Here is a 16,362-nt window from a genome sequence, read left to right on the forward strand (position 1 = left end):
GAACCAGGAATATTTCTTTCCTTTTTTTTCTTTAAGTTGTCGGGGCAATCATCAATCGCTAAGCTCTTGTCAGCAGTTGTTATCAACACCTTTGTCCCATTCATTGTCACTAGCCAAAAACATAAAGAAAATGTTTGATCTTGGTTTTTCATTTGTTATGTAACCCCAGACCAACAAGTATCTAGACCACTGACTGTGGTGTATGTAATATATTCGACACTGCATAGCAACAATTTTGGCAAAGATGCAGGCGAGCGTTTCTTTCTTTTTAGACATGTAAGCGTTTAGGAGCTTCTATTTCTCCGCACTCTGGTCATCCTGTCAAAATCACCATGGATACTTCATGGTGATGGGTGGTCGATAGTCTAGATACTTATCAATGTGTTTTGCTCTCAATACATTATGTAGACATTGATATATTCACGCCTGGCAATACAAATGATGTGTATCATTGACCCTGAATTCGAAGACAAAATTATATGTTTTGCTTAAGTAATAAGGCATCCATTTTGCCAGCCATTGGAGCAAACTTCCTGTCTAAAATGACAGGTGGATGGATGGGTGGCTATAATTAAAGACAGAGATAAAAAGAATTTATCGCGTGTGACGTCATCTGTCAATCAAATTCGAGCTCGGTTTGTTTACAAGTGTCGTGATGATGACTTGCTGAATGCAGCGGTATAACCGGCGCCTTATTGTTAATTTTGCACCTTCAAACATGCAAAAAGTTAGGTCTTTATATTATAGTAGGAAACTTTCTTTCGCAAAGGCACCATGTCAACAATGCCTAGAAATGCTGCTTTTTGCCTTGTAAAAGTACATAATTTTTCACCATTTGCTGCTATTCCTTTTCTCCGATCAGCACCAGATAGATCGGTCTTCCTTTTACGCGCTATTAACCTGTGTAAACCAATCAAGGATCGTAGTTGACAGTAACATCAGAAGCGATAAATTCTTTTTATCTGTCTTTAATTATAACTAACACACTTTTTTCTTCAAATACTGAAGATAACAATGTATAGGGATCAGCTATCACTAATGAAGTTCTTTACTGGTTGATGCAGAAGAAAGAAATACCTGTATACCCTTCTCCTTGGAGTGATATCCTTGCAGTGTGCTATGGTACAAAGGTACGCCCTTCAACACTTGTGATGTAGAGTCTGTTACCTGATTCAAAAAGAAACATACACAAATGTGAAAAAGAATGACAAAATTGTCAAAATATGTGACGTAATCAAACAAAATGAGCACAAAGTCAAGATATTTCAATTTTGGAAATGTTGGTGCTGTGAATAGAAAGAAACATTTGTGACGTGTCATGTCAAACAGGGGACACTTTTGGGCAGGATCGTAAATGGAGAAATAGCCAAAAATCTGCCAGGGGGTGATTTTTTCACAATTTAGGTTTGTTGCGAATTTGTGATGTTATTAATGTTAAAAATATTGTCTGATAGTTTCAGACCGGAATATAACTCGCATCTTGTATTTTTTGAGACATTTTTCAAGGTAATTCCTACTCTCAACATTGTCAGTAATATTTTTAAAGGCCGATATCTCAATTTCCAATTTTATAATACAGTAACTTACGAACTCAATATCTTCGCTGAGGAATGTCCAATTTCATTGGAAAAAACGGCATTGTGGAGCAAAATATCTCTATATTTCAGATATGTAAAAACTTCAAAATAGATAACCTGCCCAAAAGTGTCTCCTTTTGACATAACATGTCACATTTTATGTTTCTATCATCTATTGTTAAAAAGTTATTCAAAGTTTAGTCATTACAAACACAAAGGAATTGCATTCATTAGAAATACCGACACATTTTCCGCCATATATATCTGTAAATTAGAATTTCCTATTTCCAACTGATTTTGCTTGATCACAATATCACAAATTATGAGCTAAGATTTCTAAGTTATACTACTAATTGGTGACAGGAAAAACATCATCTTTACTATATTCACAAACATGAAAAATACTCTGAGGAGATCTAGGAATAAGAGTATATAGAGATGAGCTCTTGCATTAATGATTAACATGGTATCCCCTTATATAGGCTTTTTAGCCTGGCTTGAGCATTTTGTTTGAGCCTGGTCCCATCAGGACCAAGCGTGTCTCCACACTGAGCAACCGTTTAAATAACTAAACAAACCTCTAGTTCTGGATTAGAGACATGGCAAAATGCCCCCCAGCAACCAGCCAAGCATATCAGTCAAGCATCAACAGCCAGTAGTCCTGTTAATGACCAGCCTAACTCTCTTGTGACTCGTGCTGCAGCACTCACTACTTTGATATTGCGATCAGAGAAAACGGAGCTCTGTGATCACCTCGTTCACGACTCACGCTGCAGAGCTCTCTACTCGCCAGCGGACATCGTAATCAAAGGGAACTGAGCTATGCGATTTGCGCTCACCTCGTTCACGACTCGTGTTGTAGCAGTTGCTACTTGGACATCGCAATCAAAGTCACCTTGTTCACGACTCATGCTGCATCGCTCACTACTTGGACATCATGATCAGAAGCTACTGAGCCAGTACTATATCAACTCCGCAGGGAGGTGTGCGTAGAATTATTCATAATACATCATTTTATTTCAAACATCTTACCTTTACAACAACATAATCTCCAGGTTGCATAGGTCTTGTGACCTTTGACCCTACTTCTACAGCTATAGGATCTCCTGGTATAATAACCCTGATATTACCATCATTCCTCCCAGCCAGAGCTGTGACAGACTTCTTGCTTTTCTGAAATTGAGAAATGGAAATGTCATATAATTGCATTTTGGCAAAAACATTGGATATGATGATAATATTATTGATAATTGTGCTTGATATTTCATTACATCACTTGTTCACTAAGCTGCAGACAAAATTAACTCATTAAAAATATCCGCCATCACCCACATCGTGAGGGGGAGGGAGGAAAATGGAGGCCAAAATTTCGATTTTGAAGCCTTTTTTCAAATGTCACCATGGTCAAGGTCAAGTCACATATTGGGGTTGGTTTGTGTATATGACGTGTGTGTGGGTATATACGTCACATTAGTGGGTATAAAATGCCCTCAATGTATCCCCGGGGTGGCGAAAATCATTAATGTAAGTTGTAACCGTACAAAAATGACCACCGGCCCCTCCTTGTTTCTCTGAGGGTAGGGGTCTTAATCGTGATCATTAAAAGGTACAGAACGACAGAACACATAGAGTATTAATTTATGCATTACGTTGCACTATTAAGGAAGCTCAATTATGACCCCTACCCTCAGATATGTGAGAAGGGGGCCAGGAGATCAACTTTTGTGCAGTTACATTAATGACTTTCACAACCCCAGGGATACATTGAGGGCATCTTATACCAACTAATGTGACGTATAGACCCAAACACACATCACATACACAAACCCATCTCAATATGTGACTTGACCTTGACCGTGGTGACGTTTGAAAAATGGCTTCAAAATCGACATTTTAGCCTTCATCTTTCCCTCTCCCCTCAAGATGTGGGTGATAGAGGATATTTGTAATGAGTGAATTTTGTTTACAACTTAGGGAACAAGTTATGTAATGAAAGGTCAAGCACAATTATCAATAATATTATCATCAAATCAAATGTTTTCAAAAATGCTGATTACATTCAACTGATCCTTTTATTCTTTTGAGGAGTGTACAAGAGTAAATTGTGACACCAATTAAATGTAATCCAACCTGCAAATTACAGTTTAGTTGACAAACAGTCAAATGAAACTCTTATCATCAACAGAGGGCACTATAATAAACTTTTAACTTTGTAAAGGAGATCTGAATAATTGTAATCCTCAAAAACACATACATACGTACAAACAGGTTTGTCCCATGCGGAAACACACTTGATATTTTGCAATTCACGACAGAAAAATAGATTATTTGTTATTTTAACCTATGATCCCAACACAAAATTAAAATGTACCTCAAATATGACCTTTGTCAGGATACTGTCAACTCAAGGGCCTCGTTTCAAAAATCTTATGATGGATATTATGATTAATTTACCCCACATAAAAATAAATCAATCGTAAGATCGGTCACAAGTGTTTGTGAAATGGGTGGTCGGGGGAAGATACCTCTTGGACATGTGAGGATTAGTGTCAAACCTGCAAGGCACAGCCCTGGTTCCAAGGACCATGAAAGCTTGCTTCAACCTTATGTCCAGCTTTCCTGAGGAACATGGTTGTCTCTATGTCTCTACTGCCCAAATATTTATGTCCATGAACACCAATGCTTACCCCTTCAATCAGCACCAACTGCTGTGTTCCTATCTGTTTAGAATTCATCTCTGCCATGCCTATCCTACTAAGTGATATTGTCCCTTGCAATGCTTACCCCTTCAACCAGCACCAACTGCTGTGTTCCTATCTGTTTAGCATTCATCTCTGCCATGCCTATCCTAATAAGTGATATTATCCCTTGCAATGCTTACCCCTTCAACCAGCACCAACTGCTGTGTTCCTATCTGTTTAGCATTCATCTCTGCCATGCCTATCCTAATAAGTGATATTATCTCTTGCAATGCTTACCCCTTCAACCAGCACCAACTGCTGTGTTCCTATCTGTTTACCAACTGCTGTGTTTAGCATTCATCTCTTCCATGCCTATCCTAATAAGTGATATTATCTCTTGCAATGCTTACCCCTTCAACCAGCACCAACTGCTGTGTTCCTATCTGTTTAGCATTCATCTCTGCCATGCCTATCCTACTAAGTGATATTATCTCTTGCAATGCTTACCTCTTCAACCAGCACCAACTGCTGTGTTCCTATCTGTTTAGCATTCATCTCTGCCATGCCTATCCTAATAAGTGATATTATCTCTTGCAATGCTTACCAACCAGCACCAACTGCTGTGTTCCTATCTGTTTAGCATTCATCTCTGCCATGCCTATCCTAATAAGTGATATTATCTCTTGCAATGCTTACCCCTTCAACCAGCACCAACTGCTGTGTTCCTATCTGTTTAGCATTCATCTCTGCCATGCCTATCCTAATAAGTGATATTATCTCTTGCAATGCTTACCCCTTCAACCAGCACCAACTGCTGTGTTCCTATCTGTTTAGCATTCATCTCTGCCATGCCTATCCTAATAAGTGATATTATCCCTTACAATGCTTACCCCTTCAACCAGCACCAACTGCTGTGTTCCAATCTGTTTAGCATTCATCTCTGCCATGCCTATCCTACTAAGTGATATTATATCTTGTAGTCGTCTCTGCTTCACCTCCTCTGGAACATCATCTTTCATCTTGTGATATGCATGCGTTTTCTGCAAGGAAAGGAAATTGAGTTTAGAATAGTTCTGAATGAAGACACAATTTCTGTGCCAAGTTTGGGAAAAAACAAAAACATTTGATATATTATGGATTGCTCTAAAAATGAAAAAAGTAGTTTGTGATCATATGAAGTTAAAAAGAAGTAAAAAATATGCATTATAACTGCCTTATGATATAATGTTTGTATCGCAGTCATTTAGTATTTGAAAACATGTACATGTAGTTGTATTTCACCCCAAAAAATCCCGAATTACATACCCTAAATTTCATGTTACACCAATCCAACTAAGGTTGAAGATTTACAAAATTACATATAATTAATTTATGCTTAGCACCAGTCTGCCTTACCAGCTGTCAAATGCCTGTGTGTTATCTTCTATTACTCCCTTTCTCTACCTCCCTTGCTTACAAAGTCTCCCTTTAGTTTGATTCTCCTTCAATCTCTAACTTCTCATCACTCTCATTTTCTCACTTTCTGTCTCTTTACCTCCATGTCTTTGTGTCCTGTTTTCCATGGTGTAGATTTATTTTTGACATGGGGGGGATGGGTTGGACAAATTTCTTGAAGCATAGTGAAGCTAGCACCTTTTGCAACAGAACATGTTCTTAGTACCAATGCACGCAAAGTGGGGCGAAAAAAGTCTGGTCCTTTAAGTTGAAGATGCAGGCATTTTAATAGTACCAAGAACAGACAGAAACCAGATGAAAAACGATCATTTTGATACAGCCTGATATTGTATCTAGATGTTCTGTCTGCAGGTTTCTCTCTCCCTCCCTCTCTCTATATATTTTTTAGCTTACCTGTCTCATACTATAAGCAAAGAGAAATGCATAGTTGTATTTGATAAGCTTTAGTAATGACAATGTATCCTGGTGTTCAGCCTCTGTCTCTCCACAGAACCCTGTAATGAAGTCACTACTAAGAGACACATCAGGTAATATCCTCTGTACATGATCTACCAGCTCAATGTATGCTTCACGTGTGTACCTGATGTATAAGCACAATATTATATCGTATTACAGAAACTGAACTAAGCTGCACCTGAAGAGAATAAAATATCAGGATTTGAACCTGGGACCTCTGGCCGAGGAAAATATCTTATTTTCAAACCATTAAACTCAAGAATAACACTACTTTTCTTAATTTGTTTACAAGAACTTATTCTCTTTATAACTTTATTGCTTTTGACTATATTGTAGTCTGTGATATCAATGCGTTGAGGCATTAGTTTCTCATATGCATCAACGCAGTGGGTTTTTTAGCATAAACTTATGTGTGAGTAAGCCAGCACTTAAAGTGAATGTGTATGATTTGAAGTAATGCACAATGAAAGTTGCTCTGATGTCCCTGCTGCACTTGGCAAAATGCATAAATCAAGAAATATTGGGAAATATGATTTGGAATCTTGGGTTATGCAGAATATCAGTTATATTTTGATGCTGTAAATGTCTTTGATAGCTCAGCTGGCAAAAGGACTGGTCTCTAGAGACTTGAAGGGTGAAGAATCAATGGCAGTGAAACATATTTTTTTTTTCATTTTCTTGTCAACTTGAAGGAAGAATATATGTACACTTGAATATTCATGAGTATCCAATGCAGCTTACTCATCACACATAATGGAAATAACCTCTGCAATGTATTGCATCTTTAAAAGTCATCCCTAACTGCATGCCAAAAAACTTGTCTCAGTGCCGTAATAAATGCGAGGCATGTTTGCAAAATGACACAGAACTGAACACTTACATATTCTTAGTTACATAGATTTCCCCTGACATATCGAAAGATTTAAACAGGTGTTAGGTAACATCCATTGCACAAAAATCCAACTTAAACATTGTAAATTCTTGTAGTATGTAATGTGATCAAGCAAAATGAGTCCGATGTCTGGAATATTGATTTTGAGATATAGGCAATTATATTATTCAACATCCTTTGTATTTTATTGTTCTGAGCAACACTGAAATGGCCATCTCTGAACCAGTAACCATAAGTCTAATTTTGATGGGGTTTTCAGCAAAAGAAAGCTCTGAGAATGGCTCATGTAATGAAATTGAATACTGAATTCTGATTTTGATCGACATCAGACTCATTTTGCTTGATCACATCAAGTTCTGTTCAGAGTGAATAGATTCCCTGTAACCATGGTAACCAAATGCATGTGTCTTGATCCATCTAATACATCACAAATGTCAAATTCTTCACAAAAATTTGAATACAAAACGTTGCAATTGCCCCAATTCTTACCCTCTCCTCATTCTGTGCAGGACATCACCATTGCCACTTTGAGCTGGGAGGTGAAGCTGATTTACAGATATTGGCTCTCTCTTTAATCATATGTAGCACCTGCAACAAACAAATACAACTCTGATTAACTCTGATTTCAATGAAGCACACAAGCAAGCAAGAAAACAAATAAGCAAACAGACCACACTGTGTGAGCAAATGTTTTAAAATTACTCCAACTTGCTCAGAATTACTATTTATACTGTCATGAGAAAAGATATTCTTCTGTGTGTAATTGATGTGAATCACATCATGGAAATAGTTCTTTTATTTCCATGATTACATGTAGTTCATGTCAACAATCAGGATTAGTAAAACAGCAGATTTGACAGAAGTGTAGTCATCATTTTGCACATTTTCACTAGGCTTCCCTGCACATTTGAATCCATTCCATGTTTTTCATTCAACACGTTCAATGGAATGTATCATCCTCAGTTTAGATAAACATTACACACAATAGAATTTTACAGGTGGTCTCAAAGTACTCATACATATGTCAGTTTCCATGCTATTTAAAAGCTTGTCTTGCAAGCCAACGGATCAGAGAACTTTTCCATAATCTGTTCTATTCGATATATGTCTTTGTCAAAGAGATCATTAGACTTGAAAGATTCAGGACTACACCATGATGCTCATGGAGAGCAATATAGGCGGGAATATAGGATTATTTCGCCATGAGGCTACTTTGATTTCAAATGTAAATTATCATTTCATATTAACATTTTGCCAATTAATGACATAGGTACACTATTTGACATCTGTATGTGATATAAAATATGACAGCTTTACCAAAGCATTATGCACTTGGCCGCTATTATATGACTCTGGACTTTAACTTAGTCTGGACTCTTAACTTAAGTCTAATTAATATCTTTGGTCTTTGCTATAAGTTGTTGTAAAGTTGGGCATTTAACTTCATTATTACAATGGCAGTGAAATTAATTCTTAGTTATCATTTTGAGTCGCATATAACTCACCTCATCTGGGAAGTCCTTAGGGTGTGGTGAAGTAAATCTGATCCTCATCTCTGGGTCAATTTCAGAAACTTTCTCCAGTAGATAAGAGAACCTTAATCCTCCTTTCTTGCTCTTATAGATAGTATTAAACCCTCTAGCCATAGATGTGGCTTCATCAACGACATCACTAACACCAAACCCATAATAGGAGCTTTCTGATGTATCACGGTAGCTGTTAACATTTTGACCTAGTAACGTGACCTCTTTGACCCCTTGACCTGAGAGAGACTTGACCTCTTCTAGGATGGATGAGATTGGTCGACTTCGTTCTCTTCCACGGGTGAATGGTACGATACAGTAACTGCACATGTTGTCACAGCCTCTCATGATGGACCTGAGGGGAATAATGAAGGAAATAACAACTGATTTCCCTAAATAACATTTACCTTTCACCCTGCTGCCTTTCACCTGTCCCCAGTGGTTTGAAACTTACATCTGATTTTTAAATGAAATTTGAAATTTCTGTTTATGTTACCATTTTATGAACTTACTGAACTATTTCATTGAAAGATATATAAACACTTGATTTGCACAATTATTAACAGTGTGATTGAAAGGAAGAATGAATTTCATCTATTCATAACATTTGTTTTAAAAGTTTGTACATATTCTGAGGAAAAAGGTCAATGAGTTAGCTCTGTTGAATCAAATAACCTGTCCCTAAATTATAATTATTCATATTCTATTCCATGTTTACAGATGGGCATTTTCTGATGCCTTGGCTACAAATTGCCTGCAAATGTACCTTTTCTCCCATATAATAATGTCCACAAGATAGATTAAGCATAAATATAGCATTTCTGATCATAAATGTAAATTTTAAAAAAGCCCACCACAATATACTTTTGAAGAAGAAACACACAAAGTATTGCAGGTTTTCCTTGTAAATGACTAGTGTATTTTTTTATTGTGTACCCTCATTTTTTACCCTCATAGTATGTATACATTGTAAATGTTTCCAAGTCACAAAATAATGTCCCTCAAGGTGTACCATGTCAATTGACAGTATTTTCATATTTACTAGTGTGGAGCCACATAGGAGGACTCAAGGTGCTTCTGTTAAAATAACTGACACATGTAATTGTCATAATGTTTCCCTATATATGTTTGAGTAATGAGTGATATCTCTGGTCAACACTCCTCATGAATTTCATGCAATTGCTTACTTACACAAAAGCAGACTTGGCTTCCTGATTAAGCCTCACAGGAATCACATCAGCATATGTCTCATCCATGGATAAAATGACATTTATCGCTGCTTGGCCTGAATCTGTCTCAGAGAGTAATCTGGGAAGGTCCCTGTATGCATCGGGACCAGCAACTACATCTACTATCTTGCTTCGCTCTACTATCTTTCTCTTGAGACGCTCTGCCATGCAACCTGTGGAATTCATACAAAATAAAATGTATACAAAGCAGATGAAATAGAACATTCTCTTTCATTTCTTGCTTCACCTTGACTCTTTTTAATTGGGAACTTTGTCAAAGGTGGGGTTCATATTTTTGGCCAACAAAGTCCAATGCCCACTGAAACCACTCACAAATTCAGGGTCTGAATTTCATTCCACTGTGCAGGAATCAATCCTGATTCTTGCAGAGTAAAATTTGTGGGAATCATTCCATTCTTGCCAATCAACTTCTGTCTAAACTACAAAAAGTTTGCGAGAATCTTAACGAGAATTGATCCTTGGATTCTTGCCAAAATTCTAACCCTGCAAACTCTATATACTATCACAAATTACTTGTCATTCTACTAGGATTATGGCTAAAAAAACACAAATTTGTTTTTTATTTGCTAGTTGACCTCTACAAGCAGGCAAAAGAGGTTGAAGAGGAAATAGCCACATGAGGGTTGACATTTTTGTCACACATTCATACACACAGTCAAGGTGCTCATTTCATAGTCCCCACCTCGAATGCATTTGGCAGCCTGGACATTAACACAAATCACTGATGAAACTGTTGAACGTTCCACCTGCTACATTAAAATGGATCCACTGCATACATCCAATCAATCCTACTCACCAAGCAAGCCAACTTTCAAGGGTGTTTTATTTTTAGGCCTTCTATTCTTGAGATGCTGTAACTGCTCCAATCTATTCCATATTTTCTTCTCTGCATTTTCTCGTATTGAACAAGTTACTACCAGCACTACATCAGCCTGGGTGTGATACAAACAAAAACATTGCAATTTACAGAGACTTTGACATAATTTTCATTATTTTCATTACCGGTACCCAACAAGTATGATAATTGCACTTATTATGCTAATGAAACAAATTTGTATGATGATTGCACTAATGCATTTAACTCATCTTTTAGCCAAATTGAGTCTGTGTTTTCACTCAACGTGTACATCTACCCACTTCATTTAAAACTAATCTCAAGTTTCATGTACGGTTACTCCTGATTCCACAAACATACAGCACCAATTTTGTGACTTCTTTCCATATGTATGATTTTAAACCACTTCTGAAGACTGGAAAGAAGTACTTGTAACCACAAAACAGGCTCCTGGGAAAGTGGATCAGCTGATCATTTCTGATGTGATGGACGAAATATCAAACAGTGAGTAAAATCAATTTTGGTTTTGACAAGCACAATAATTATTTCTTAGATCATTTTAATTAATGAAGATTGACGTGGTCAACAATAATTTGCTATTGCACTAGTTGTAGTAACTACAAATTTTGAACGTCACGGTCAGAGCCGTGAGTTCCAATTATTGGAACTAGTTATTGCACTAACTGTACCGTATACTTGCATTGCACTAACTAATTGTACCATACTTACATTTGCTACATCGTTAACTTTAAGAAACCCATTTTTCTGCAATATAGACCATGCAATTTCTGTGTCGTTAACATTCATCTGACAGCCATATGTTTCAAAGTAAACTGTAAGGATGAAATATGGGATTTTATTAAAACATGTGCCAAAACTTACGCAGCTATTAAAGGGGGCTGTCATTTTCATCGGAATAGGGGGTCTTGAATAATATTTTCAACAAAAATAGGGGGGTTATAAAATTATTAAGGGCCGGTGACTCAAATTTTTTGCACGCTACGTGCACTTTCTTTTAACTTACAATCAAAATGTAAAATCAAATCAAATTTTGTGTGTGCTCCATGCCCTTTCTTTGCACTTGCAATCAAAGTTTTTGTGAACTTTGTATCTTAGTTCCAATAATGGAGTCTGTGTGGGTGGTAGGGGGTCATAAAATTTTCAGTCCATATAAGGGGGGGTCATAAAATTGACTCCAGTCAGCAACATATTCATGACCTCCCTTCCGAAGAAAATGACATCTCCCTGGCCATATTAGGGTTACAATTTTGACACCAATCTGCAAATTGATTCTGACTATTAAACGTTCTTGAGTTGTAAATTGAATTTAAGTTATACATGTCACATCTTGTTGTTCATATTTCCAGACATTTAAACTTGAACTTCAGAATTAATTAAATTGCACGCTTTATAGCTACATTTAATATCTGGTTCTATACTTCGGGCCCATTCTACGCGTGAAAAACATACATACTTTTACTACTTTCATCCTCAATCCTTAAATATTGGTCCCTATTTTTGGAAAATCCTTAGTTAGGTCCCTGTCCCTCTTTTAGGTAAAATTACCTCTGGAAATGAGCAAAGGTTGCACTGGGAAGCTGGAGCCACAAATCCCTGTCAAAAATGATTTAGTAACCTCTTGGGTATTAGGCAAACTACTAGTATGAATTTTGTTAACTGTTAGGGACGCACCATAACCACCATTAGATATTATCGGGGGGGGGGGGGGTAGGGGGTTTTTTGAAAAAAAATTTTTGCCTCACTGATCATGCTGATGAGTGAAAAAAAAAATTTTGCCTCACTGATGAGCAAAAAAAAATTTTTTCCCCTACCCAGCTGTGTAAAGGTATACCGTATTCATTCCAATAAGCGCCCAGGGCGCTTAACAAAGTCATTTTGGGTGGGCGCTTATTTTTCACCTGGTTTACCTAATTTTTTCGTAAGGGGCTTTTATTAGAGATGAATTTATGTAATTATGTATGTTATAAAAGGGTCCTGAGACGTTCAAGTTTACACAGGACTTGTAGTCTTCCAGCTATTTCACTGTATCAACGCCTTTCTGTCACTTCAACATTAATGGTACCGGTACCCTTAAGCGAATTGAAAATACCGTAGGTGGGCGCTTATTGGGGCATGGGCGCTTATTGAAACGAATACGGTACATTAAAATTGAAAAAAGACAACTTCGCCGCCAAAGGCGGCGAAAAAAACCATTTTGCTTCCAAAGGCAGCGAGAAAAATAAATTTCGGCGGCAAAAATAAAAAATTTCTGCCTGACCCAAACTCCCTAGCCCCCCGATAATATCTAATGGTGCGTCCCTTAAAGCAGGCCTTCTCAACTAGTTTATTTGAGTGATCATGAAGTGATAAGCTATATCGGGGTCCAGGGACAGCGCCCTGGAATTTAAGGTTTTTTAAAGGTCAAGATTTATGTGAAAGTGCACCACTTCAACTGACTCCAACTTAAAAAGCGCCACAAGTGGTGCGCGCACCGCCAGTTGAGAGGGCCTGGCTTAAAGCTAAATATCATCTGTTTGCATACATACCATTTCGATTTCTACCATCAGGAATATCTGCATTTAAGTACGGGATGGAATCGAGATCAGTTTCTTGACCTTGACTAAATAAATTATCTTGATGAGGCATAGAAGCTGCAATAAAATCGCCAAGACCTGGGCCAGAGTCTAATTTATCTTTAAATGTTTTCTGATTTTTCAAGTCTGTTGTGTAAGTTCTTGCATTGCATGTATCACAAGACGTTGTTCTGGTTGTCGAATTCCACAGTCTAGTCGTCGATTTATTTGCGTAGCAATTTATGTGAGCTTTTCTAGTAGGATAAGAACCATAATTTCCCGAAAACCAAAATTGAAGACGATAAGAATGTATTAAAGAATATTTTCTAAATGATTGTCGACACAAATTCAGCCTAGAATGGCTAAAAATTGCTCTACATTTGACGGCAGAAAAGGCCAGATTTCTTCGTATGGGCGCCGCCATTTTGGATTTTAATCAGGCTCTTTTAAAACATCCTAACTTTTTGTCATTGTTTTATATCCAATTTCCCATTAGGAATTAATTCACCCCAATTAATTAAAGTTAAATTACTAAAAATAATTAATTTTATGGGTAAATTAAATAGTATTTAAACTTATGGCAAATAATCAATTTAGACTTGCGAGTTTCCTTGAGTGATCATATGATCTGTGAGTCACATGACTAAAATGGTCTGCTAGAAAAACATCCTGAGTGAACATGTGAATGGATGCAGGTGATGTGCATGTTTGTTTTGATGTTTAATTGTTTATACGTAGTTATACTAATCAAATATCATCCATTGAAATATATGTCATTTTAATATTATGATATTTGCAGTAGTACTGCTGGTGTAATTGACTAGGTAAAGCTAGACCCTTCGCACTTCTTATTATTATCTTAGTTGAATTGATTATTTAGTTTCCTGTTATAGTGTTAAAGTTTTTGAAAAAGGGACAAGGTGACTTTTAATTATTAATTATTAATTATCTTTTATTTTCTTTATTTAGTTTGAACTATTAGTTTACAAGCAACTATTGACTCATTTTGACTAGAGCGGGCATTTAATTATTTGATATTTGATTTTATAAATAAAGTGAAGGTGGAGTAACGTTGTACTCTTTGTTCATTCATCATTATTGTTGATTATTATTAAATTCAGAAAATGGCAAGTAGAAGTAGTTGAAAGTTATTTTAAAGGAGAAAATTAAAAATAAAAATAAAATACCGGTAATTAATTATTTTTAGATTTTCAATTTTAGACGCGGGCGGTAAACAGGAAACTAATAATCAAGTGCGAAGGGCCTTATCGTGCAATTTCACTAAAAGGAGTATTTCGTGATCCTAGCATCCTCTTTTTATGACGTTTTTCAGTAGATATCCACGAAAAAAGCTTATTCCCAAAATTTCAGTTGATTCCGATTTTGCGTTGGCGAATTATGCATGATTATGTGTATTACACTGCTCATCCAAAGTCAAAGACAATGTGTTGTAATTTCGTTCTGGTATACCAGAACGAAATTAAAATTTCACGGTATCTTTGCTGAACGAAATAATCTGCAAGAATTTTTTTGTATATAAACATTATGTAGCCATAGGTTTCCAGTGATATAAAAATCTCAACTTTTTTTGAGAAAAGTGGGGGGATGATGCTGTGGGTCATGAAATGCCCTTTTAAATCAAAGGCAGAGTATAAAACCTTTGACATGTTTAACGAGCGCATATTTTAAGTATACATCGCGTATATTTACTGCGTTGGACGCTCTTGTCTCTCATTGGCTGCTGAGGCAATCTGCTGTTGCCGAGTGGAAATTTATGAATGAACTGTGCGCCGTACGCGTTGTTAGTTCAGAATTTGCAACATCGTGGTAGTCGCGCTCGTCAAAGTTTTGCTGCATTTGATTATAGTGAAAAATTAAAGCCATCAATTAAATGTGTGATTTGCTTCACAGCGACGCCCTCAATTTTACTCAGATTTCTACTTTTTTGCATAATTATATTTCCCAGTGGTGTACTAAAACACCACGTAAAAGACTAAAGCCTGAAGTGCTTTAAGGGGGTTCTACACCCCTGCCCAATTTTGTGCCTATTTTTGCATTTTTCTCAAAAATTATAGAGCATTGATGACAAGTAAGATATGTATATTATAGGGGCACTGGAACTACTGCACTGGAAATTTAATTTCAGCACAGACAACAGTTGTGGAGTTACAGTCAAAAATGAGGGAAAAACAATATTTGAGCAATAAATCAATAACTACTTGCCTTGGGTTGCTGAATTTTCAGTGCAGTAGTTGTAGTCCTTGCCCCTATACATAGGCCTATCTTTATACTTGTCACTATGATTTTTGAGAAAAATGCAAAAGTAGGCACAAAATTGGCCAGGGGTGTAGTACCCCCTTTAATAACAGTAAAATTTAACTTTTTATATTAAAACCGGGTGACCCGGTTTTATTCAGAGTTCATCGATCGAGTGCTTGCTAACATCTCCCATGGATGTCAGCTTTATGTGTACACACGTCGAGCGCGATGCTCCGTGCAGTATTACATGTTATGATCGGGCAAGTATAATACACGCATGTAGGCGCTGGAATGAATTAATTGCAATTTTCTTCGTTATACCTCATTTATTTGGCTCGAAATTAAAAGGAGATATTCTTTATGCAAATCACACATTATTGCTTTAACTAAGTTAATTTTTCATTTCTTCTTTTTACTTTCATAATATTTTTTTTTTCATCTATGGTCTAGGCTGTGTTTAGTTGTAGTAATACAAATTTCGAATGTTTGAGGACTTCAGTTGTAGATACTCCCGTAGGGTGCCTCCAGGGTTTTATTTTGGCAAGTTTGCATTAGCATAGTATACCACAGCAGTGTCAGGGGCTAATTGGCAATTTTTGGCCATCGGACTTTGCTTGTACCTACATTGGTTGTTTGGTTCTCTATGTCTGCTTATGTGCATAGTGATTTTCATCACTTGTCCCAGTGCACTTTTGTATTCCTATTGATCCGTGTTGTTTTTGCAGGTTTAACACTTCTGTGGGCTTTGGAATTGGTAATTTTTGGCTATCGAACTTTACCTACTTCTATGCCTAGATTTGTTGTTTTTTGTCCCCCTCTGCATACCGTCTAGTCTGTATTTTGTTTCCCACATCAAGTTGG

At 36.8% G+C, this 16,362-nt stretch overlaps 2 protein-coding genes across 2 annotated transcripts in view; one reads left to right on the forward strand and one right to left on the reverse strand.

Moving 5' to 3' along the window:
* Nucleotides 1-1,031: 1,031 nt before the first annotated feature.
* Nucleotides 1,032-13,666, reverse strand: LOC140157606 (mitochondrial tRNA methylthiotransferase CDK5RAP1-like). Its single transcript, XM_072180846.1, is given in 11 exon segments — nt 1,032-1,167; nt 2,610-2,750; nt 5,149-5,298; nt 6,107-6,293; nt 7,551-7,609; nt 7,611-7,649; nt 8,567-8,939; nt 9,776-9,986; nt 10,631-10,766; nt 11,399-11,502; nt 13,216-13,666. Coding segments are annotated over 11 exon segments (1,983 nt in total). The 3' UTR covers nt 1,032-1,035.
* Nucleotides 13,667-13,881: 215 nt separating this feature from the next.
* The window catches only part of LOC140156698 (protein-glucosylgalactosylhydroxylysine glucosidase-like), a 57,952-nt gene continuing 55,471 nt past the window's right edge, over nt 13,882-16,362 (forward strand). Inside the window, exon 1 of the mRNA XM_072179631.1 lies at nt 13,882-13,937. Coding sequence (XP_072035732.1) covers nt 13,928-13,937 — 10 coding nt within the window. The 5' untranslated portion in view covers nt 13,882-13,927. The remainder of the gene's footprint in view (nt 13,938-16,362) is intronic.

The sequence above is a fragment of the Amphiura filiformis genome, chromosome 7 (assembly GCF_039555335.1).
Source record: "Amphiura filiformis chromosome 7, Afil_fr2py, whole genome shotgun sequence".
Lineage (NCBI taxonomy): Eukaryota > Metazoa > Echinodermata > Ophiuroidea > Amphilepidida > Amphiuridae > Amphiura > Amphiura filiformis.